Source organism: Corylus avellana, chromosome ca7 (genome assembly GCF_901000735.1).
Source record: "Corylus avellana chromosome ca7, CavTom2PMs-1.0".
Taxonomy (NCBI): domain Eukaryota; kingdom Viridiplantae; phylum Streptophyta; class Magnoliopsida; order Fagales; family Betulaceae; genus Corylus; species Corylus avellana.
Genome location: NC_081547.1, coordinates 1,677,951 through 1,686,797, shown reverse-complemented (window position 1 = coordinate 1,686,797; position 8,847 = coordinate 1,677,951). Strand labels below are relative to the sequence as shown.

The 8,847-nt window shown below is 37.7% G+C and overlaps 1 protein-coding gene across 1 annotated transcript; it reads left to right on the top strand.

The window, feature by feature from the left end:
- Positions 1-5,095: 5,095 nt before the first annotated feature.
- On the top strand, positions 5,096-8,847 carry LOC132186814 (uncharacterized). Its single transcript, XM_059600889.1, has one exon. It carries the CDS (start codon positions 5,631-5,633, stop codon positions 8,478-8,480), a length of 2,850 nt encoding a protein of 949 aa, XP_059456872.1. The 5' UTR covers positions 5,096-5,630; the 3' UTR covers positions 8,481-8,847.

The following is an 8,847-nucleotide window of genomic DNA, read 5'->3' as shown; positions in this document are numbered from 1 at the left end:
CTTCAGTATTATCAACTTTGAGATTGGTATGTGATTTTTAGAATGCATGTAAAAACTATATGCTCTAACGATAAATGTCAGTTTAATAAACTGAGTTAAAGAAATTTCTTACAGCCTAATTTAGAAAAAAACTTTGTAATTCCAACTTGAGCCCAGCCTGCATTAGGCAACATGATCTAACACCCTACTCTACACACACCACCACCACCACAACAACAACAACAACAAAAAAAAAAAACCAATATATATATAAAGCACTCAAAAAGGGCCCAGAATTGATTCCCAGACCGTCTTACAAGTACAAGCCCAACCCGGGCCTTTCGCTAGCCTAGAATTAAGGGATCAGAGAGATCATGTAGACTCAATTTTAAACTCAAAAACAAAGATTTCTCAGCCTTCGGAACCGAATAAAAGTATCATGAGAAAAATAAGGTTATTCCTTTTTTTTGTTTTCAAGTTTAAGAAAATTTCAATATTACATGCTGCATGTTTCCCGTCAAAAAATAATACTACAACTCGTTTCAAACAGGTGATACAATGTCCATTAGTGATTGGAGAAAGTTTTTTTCTTTTCTAAATGGGATAGAAGAAAATTAATAAATTGACATTTATCCTTAGAACTTGTAATTTATATATATATATATATATAATTCTCACGTATTTTAATATTATGTGTTAGTTTAATAGACTTAATTGGAATAATTTTCACTAATCCAATTCGAAAGAAAACTTTGTCCTTAGCATTCCCAAGATATGTTCTTATATTATTGTTGTCATTGTGGACAGGACAATTTATGTCAAGTGCCGGGTTTGGGTCAAGTCAACTATAATTTGATTTATTTAATTAAATTAGTCAGACTCCTCAACCCTAATTTACTAATTTTGTATTGAATTTACGTATTGTGTTAATAATTGTTCACCCTAGATAATTGTAACTTTGGATACTCATTTTCTTCCTCAAAGACCCAAGGCATCCCATGAAATCTCATATCAACAAGGACCTCTAGTTGTCTGTTGGATTGTTGGTTGAGGGTACCACTTTTTACCAACAAAACACCCCAAGTCAAACTTCTGGTGCACAATGACCTAATCCAAAATCTTTTATAGTGGAGCTTGTAAAGAATTGAGCATCTTAGAGCGAGCTCAACAAAGAAAACCTCCAAAAAGAAAAGGCATTTGAGTACAAAAAGAGATCACCCCCCTACTCATCAACTCTCTAATCCCCTCCACCTTTAACAAAGTTGCCACCTTCGTGCTTTGAGGCACATAAATTAGTTTACAGACAAACACAGAGATGCTCTCATGGACACCTTGTACTTCGATCATTGCCTCCCTTTTGTTGCCCTCTTTTCGTGGGAGGCATGTGATGGAAACCTGGCTGCCTCGTGATCCGAGCAAAGGGTAAGTTGGTCCTTCAGGATACAAAAAAAAAAAAAAAAAAAAAGGATCGTTGACTAATCGAGTAGTCGTTCGATGCAGTCCACCATCGTGAATTGACCAGGGGTAGTTTTGGTCTTCACGAAACTTGGTTGACTAAGCATGATTGTGTTGGGCTGGCTTCAGATAAATACAACTACGGTCTATGGCAACAATTCACGTGCTCCACGATGAGCCCTTCATTTTCATTGTCAAGAAAATATACCTTTCAACTCTTATATAATTGCATAAATAGGGTTTAGAATATCAATTAAATTATTAATTTTTTAATCAATTTAAGTTATTGATAACTGATAACTACTTATTTGATATAGTATTAAAGTAAATGTTGGATTGTATATTACTATATTATCTCTATTATTGATCTCCTATTTCAATTAAATGTTTCACGTTTTGGACTTTATTTATTAATGAAGAGCTTGAGTCACACCTATATAGACGGTGTAAAATATTAATTAAATTTAATTATTTTTTATTTATTTAAACTTTTAAAATAAATGATAATAAAGCCTTAATTGAAAGTACCTGTGATTTTCTATAGTTATTGATGTACCTAGTTATCAATGGCTCCCCATCGGGCCCAACAATTATGGGACCAATTACAACCAAGTCAACTTAGGGGCTCCTCGAAGCCACTTAGGCTAGCCTAATTGTTACATGCCGGCAAAGGGTCCATAATCTTAGCCCATAACACATCTTGCCTCAGAGAACACCTCAACCACAGTAAAATATGTTATACCTCATCACTCCCATTTCGCCACAATAAGTAATCACTAGGCACACAGGATAACCTCACAGATATTCTAGGGAGGATATCTCTAATGAAACAATATTATCTCCAGTTCATTTGAATTGGATAATATTCAATTAGTTATATTAGAGGGGCATTTTTGTCTTTTCACTTTTTTAAGAGACATAAATATCACTCCAATATAACTAATAGGATATTTGAACCGGAGAGTATCCTAATTCATTTCTCATGGCTCCAACAAACAATATGTGGGAGTCCCAAAACCCCTATCCTTCACCATATATATGCTCAATTTTCTTCTTACCTACCATGTGTCGTTTTAACTTTCCTCCTTACTTCACTTTCTAACGGTTCCGCCAATACTTTTATTGAACCTTTGTTACTCTTTTGCCTTCTTTACACGCTTTTTTCTCCAAATATTTGGCGTGTTGTATTTGTACATGTTAAAGTATTTAATTAAATGATTAAATTTATTTATTTATTTTTATCGACATAAACTTTTAAAATAAGTGATTATTTAACCTTGTATCAAGGCATAAATAATGTTCTAAATGAATGGTGGAGGGCAAATAAAAGGATTTGCTATGATTTGTGTTAAACATTTTAAGCTTGAAGTGCACTGGGCTCTTAAATTACGAAACTAAATAAAAAGGAACAAAGAAATGCATGTGATTATCTGCCACTTCTTTATTGTTTGTATTGTAGTAGCTTTCTTTTTGGGAATTTTTTTATTTTTTTTTGGAGTGTAGTCAATTTGATAATCGCAAATTAAAAAAGTAAACGGAATGCTGCCAATTGATCATTTTCTTTTCGAGGCAGCTTCTAGGGTTTTGTGCATTGAGTCCGGCTATTGAGGAGAGGGAATCCAAAGGCAGTCTGTAGTGTCTGTTTGTTTCCTTCTTCTTCTTCTTTTTATTTTTTTGATTGAAGGAATTTCTGATATCAAAGGAATCATCCCCTTTGATCATTTAACCAAAAATATATAAAAGACCCCTCCGGATCAGCAATATCACTGTAAAAAATAATTCCAGACCATATAAAATTATAATTATTATTTAATATTTACCATAAAACTTGTCTTACTAAGTAATTATATCATGAAACATAGTTAATGCAAAAACCCAATATTCCTGCCTCATTAACTAGGCTCATTCCTATGAAGAACAGAACTAAAGTAGAATCTCTTTATGGGCAGCTTTTTGTATTATAGCCTATAAATATCTCAACTTTACCTTCGATAAAAATTATTATCAACAGATAAAGTGCAATGACCATCCAACCCAACTCTTTCCCATGTACATTGACTCTTCAATATGATTCTGAAACAAAACATTCTCCCTCTAATAATGATTGCACCAGATCAACACCCTTTAGTGTCTTTTTTCTTTTTTTGTTAATGTTTTAAGTGGGCACCAAAGATAAAGATACCAAATTGAGTTTGCAGTAATTAAAGGGTATGCTAAATTTACCACACTCTAGACTCTAGAGAAAGGAGCCCCCTCTCCACAAACATTCTTTAATGGGATTGCCATAATTGCATGGATGCTTGATATAAATAGGCCATATTAAGCACTTTTGTTGCAATAGAGTTATTTTTCCCTGACTGTTATTTCAACTTGGTGATGTATTGAGCTGGCTGTGTTTATTAATGTGGGTTTTAAAGCATTTTTTGTTTTTTGGTTTGAAAAAAAATGTTATGACGTGAAATAAAAATGAAAACTGTTTTGTGTTTTTAACAACGTTTTGTTTTATTTTTGTTTTGTTTGTTAATATACTTTTCTTTTTCTTTTTTAGAAGAGAGAACAAAAGACAGAAAATAAAAATTTTAACAAACAATGCCAGCGTGATTAACCTACAAATGGAGTTAAATTCACCGATGAGTATGGGCATCCTAACAACATAGTCTGCATTGGATTAATTCATAGAAATGATGGAGAATTAGGTATGGATAAAACTCCCTTAATAAATTATTTTTATCTTTGATTAATCCTGTTATGGGAGTTGACTACGTTGGTCATTTTCCTGATAATATACTATAAACGTTATCCAAAATTGCTAAAGAAAAAGACAAGTTTAAACAGTTGATCTATCTTCATGTGCCTACAGCCTACGTTTATTTATCAGTTCTCCCCTTTCTAATTTGTTGTCTTCTTTTTTTGTTTTTTTCAAGACAAATCTTAGTCTTTAACAGTATGCCTAGAAGGCCAGAAACACCCACCACTCACCTGCCACAAGGAAGAACCAATAGGCAATAGCTCAATTTTTTTTGTTTTCCTCTATGCCAATAGCTCTAATTTATACTAGATAACAAGCTTCTCAACCACTAAACTTTCTTGATTTAAGATTCCTCGATTAAAAAGAAAAAGAAAACTAGCCATGTTGGTTTTCTCAATTTAAATTATGAATTTAATTATTTAATTAATATTATAAAATTCACATATATATCAAGTAACACTCTTAACGATAGAATATGTTAAATCTATAGAAATAACAGAAATACTGCAACAAAAAAAAAAAATCCCTCTTAATAAATAATCAAAAATAGAGCAGTATTAGTTTGGAGAAAATATCCAAACAGGCCAACATGACAATAATGCAATATTTTTAAATAAATAAAGCATGTGATGGAAGAAGTTAATTAATTAAAAAGATTTCAGGGGGGGTTTTGGATGTGGCTGCCTAATTGGACAGAACACAGCTTTTACACACAAAGCCCAGCCGATTGTTTGACTTTTAGGCGTGGATATGGACTGTGTAGCAAGGAATGGCTCGTAGTGGGTCCCGGCCACAGCACAGCAGGAGCTTAATATATAATTTCTTCTAAGAAAAAGAAAACCAAATTAATTAATAAGGAGTTATAAGAATAGCGTCATTTTACAAATTGGGTTTGTGAAAGTCAATGTCCTTTCTCACTGTTTGTGAAGGGCAGGATAGTGGAAGATTGGAGAGAGAGAGAGAGAGAGAGAGGTCAATGAGATAGAGAGCAGAGTGGGGTTATCAATACCGGTATGTCTTGGATTTACTATTATCAAAGTAAATCAGAGAGAGCATTTGATGTGGAGGGTTTGCTTAATTGCTTGCTTTTAATTGTATTGTAGTGAAAAAGAGAGAGAGAGCGAGGTCTTTCTTTGAGCTCTTTCAGGTATACTGGGTTCATCTTTTCTGGGAAGCCCTTTTCTTCTACATTCTTTTACAGTGTTATTGTTAATCTTGGGGATCTGGGTTCTAAGATTTGAGCCTTAAAGTTTCGATCTCTCTTGGGTTTCCTTGCAATTTTGTGTTTTTCTTGGAATTGTGTTTCTATATTGGGATTTTTACCTGGGAAATGGTCCACTGAAAGCCTTAATTTTTGTGGTTGGATTCTCATTGTTCTTCACATTTCTTTGGTGTTGGAGTTATAGATCCTTTGAATTGCTGGGTTTCTTTGATCTGAATTGCTTTCATGCATCTTTCCATATGGAAAAACATTTCCCAATGCGCCGCTCTGATTCTGGACAAGAAGAGCAGCAGCAGAAGAAAAGATGGGTCTGATTCAGCTCTTGAAACCAAGAAAAGCTCGTCGATTCTTCGGAAATTGCAAGAGAACAAGCTCAGGGAAGCTCTCGAGGAAGCTTCCGAAGATGGGTCTCTCTTCAAATCCAAAGACATGGAGGATTCGGAGTCGCTGGCCAACCAGGACGAGACCTTGGGTCGGTCCCGCTCGCTCGCGAGGCTCCATGCGCAGCGCGAGTTCCTCCGAGCCACTGCCCTTGCCGCCGAGCGCTCTTTCGAGTCCGAAGATGCCATTCCAGGCCTCAGCGAGTCCTTCTCGAAGTTCCTAACCATGTATCCCAAATACCAGTCTTTGGAGAAGATCGATCAGCTGAGGTCCGAGGAGTACTCGCACTTGTCCCCTAAGGTATGCCTTGATTACTGTGGGTATGGTTTGTTTTCTTATGTTCAGACTCTTCACTATTGGGAGTCTTCCACGTTTAGCTTGTCTGAGATTACTGCAAATTTGAGCAATCATGCTTTATATGGAGGTGCTGAGAGAGGAACTGTTGAGCATGATATAAAGACTAGGATTATGGACTATTTGAACATTCCTGAGCATGAGTATGGCCTAGTTTTTACCGTGAGTAGAGGGTCTGCATATAAATTGTTGGCTGAGTCATACCCTTTTCATACCAACAAAAAGTTGTTGACAATGTTTGATTACGAGAGCCAGTCTGTGAATTGGATGGCTCAGGGTGCTAGGGAGAAAGGTGCTAAAGTGCACAGTGCGTGGTTCAAATGGCCAACCCTGAAGTTGTGCTCCACTGATTTGAGAAAGCAGATTTCTAGCAAGAAGAGACGGAAGAAGGATTCTGCAGTCGGTCTTTTCGTGTTTCCAGTTCAGTCTAGAGTTACTGGGGCCAAGTATTCGTACCAATGGATGGCACTAGCGCAGCAAAACAATTGGCATGTTTTGCTTGATGCTGGTTCATTGGGTCCCAAGGACATGGATTCACTTGGGTTGTCCTTATTCAGACCAGATTTCATTATCACATCATTTTACAGGGTATTCGGGTATGACCCGACTGGTTTTGGATGTCTTCTGATCAAGAAATCAGTGATGGGAAGCCTTCAAAGTCAGTCTGGGTGTACTGGGGTTGGAATGGTGAAGATTACCCCCGAATTTCCTTTGTATTTGAGTGATTCTATGGACGGTCTGGACAGGTTGGCTGGAATTGAAGATGATGAACTAGTTGGGAATGGTGATAAAACCTCTGAAACTCGCCAGGGAACTCAGTTGCCTGCTTTTTCTGGTGCATTTACATCTGCTCAGGTGAGGGATGTATTTGAGACTGAGATGGATCATGATAGCTCTGAGAGGGATGGGACAAGCACCATATTTGAAGAAACTGAGAGTATTTCAGTTGGGGAGGTGATGAAGAGCCCGGTCTTCAGTGAAGATGAATCATCTGACAACTCGTTCTGGATTGATTTGGGTCAGAGTCCATTGGGGTCTGACAATGTAAGCCAACTGAACAAACAGAAGGTGGCCTCTCCCTTACCGCCCTTCTCGTTTCCTAGCAGGAAAAATCACAAGCGGCTATCTCCAAAGCCCTCTTCCAAGATATATGGAAGCCCGATATATGATGACAAGGAGGTCAACCATGGGCCTCATGGTGACCGCCATGTGCTATCGTTTGATGCTGCTGTCCTGTCAGTTTCCCAGGAACTGGAACGTGTCAAGGAGGTCCCTGAAGAAGAACAATTTGCAGCAGCAAACCCCACTTCAGAAAATAGTAGAAAGTTTATTGATCGTCTTCGTGTTCAGGAGATTGAAGAAGAGACCACAACCAGCAAACCCCTTCCTAGTGGGTCTGTTTCCAATTCTGCAGCAAATGGATCCCGTGTCAACGGATCATCTTCTGCTTTTCAGCATAGCAGCCAAGAGAATGGCTCAACCTCTGAAATTTACATGGAGATGAAAGAGAGCGCCATAAGGAGAGAAACTGAAGGTGAATATAGGTTGTTGGGGAGAAGGGAAGCGAATAAATATGCTGGTGGTAGATTTTTTGTTTCAGAAGACAATGAAACAGCAAACAGGGAAAAGAGGGTATCCTTCAGCATGGAAGACAATCATAAAGAGCGGCTGAGCCAAACATTGGAGGCAGGAGAGATATCTGTGACCAGCCTGGATGATGAAGAGCACACTAGTGATGGTGAGTATGATGACGGGCAAGACTGGGACAGGAGAGAACCTGAGATAATATGCCGGCATCTTGATCATGTTAATATGTTGGGCCTCAATAAAACCACCCTCAGGCTACGGTTTTTGATCAATTGGCTTGTGACCTCATTACTGCAACTAAGATTACCTGGTTCAGATGGGGATGACAGCAAGAATCTTGTTTACATCTATGGCCCAAAAATAAAATATGAAAGAGGTGCAGCGGTGGCTTTTAATGTGAGGGACAGAAACAGGGGTCTTATCAATCCAGAAGTTGTTCAGAAGCTGGCCGAAAGAGAAGGTATCTCTCTTGGCATCGGCTTTCTTAGTCACATAAGGATTCTAGATAGCCCCAGACAGCAACGAGGTACTTCAAATTTTGAAGATACAACGCTTTGCAGGCCGATGGAAAATGGCCGGCATGATGGAGGAAAAAGTGGGTTCATAAGGGTTGAGGTTGTTACAGCTTCTCTAGGCTTTCTAACAAACTTTGAGGACGTTTACAAGTTATGGGCTTTTGTGGCGAAGTTTCTTAATCCGACATTCATCAGAGAGGGTGCCCTTCCAACAGTTGAAGAAGGTTCTGAGACATAAGACCCCCATACATATCCACGGCTTTGTTCTATTTTGCATATAGTTGAATGCTTTTGGCATGGAAACTTCTTCCGAGGAATCTCCTGCAGTACTCTCAGTGAAAGATTCAGAAGCCAAAGGAAGGATGGGAAAGCCTCAGCAAGGGCGTGAAGGTATTAATTTCTGTGGCCAGATACCCGGGCTCTTCCTCAGACTTCTCAATCCATATGGCTGAATTTGTTAATTCATGTTTGTTATTGCTCGGAATTTTCTTTTTTCAAACTTTTGGGTTCCTGTAGAGTTGGCTTTAGAAATTTATATGTTCCCAGGAAGTCATGGTGAACTTGAAGCTGAAATATATGATAATATGAACACAGTTTCACCATCA

Bases quoted from the DNA above. Each gene is read 5' to 3' on its own strand.
- LOC132186814 (XM_059600889.1), top strand. From the start codon at position 5,631: ATGCATCTTTCCATATGGAAAAACATTTCCCAATGCGCCGCTCTGATT.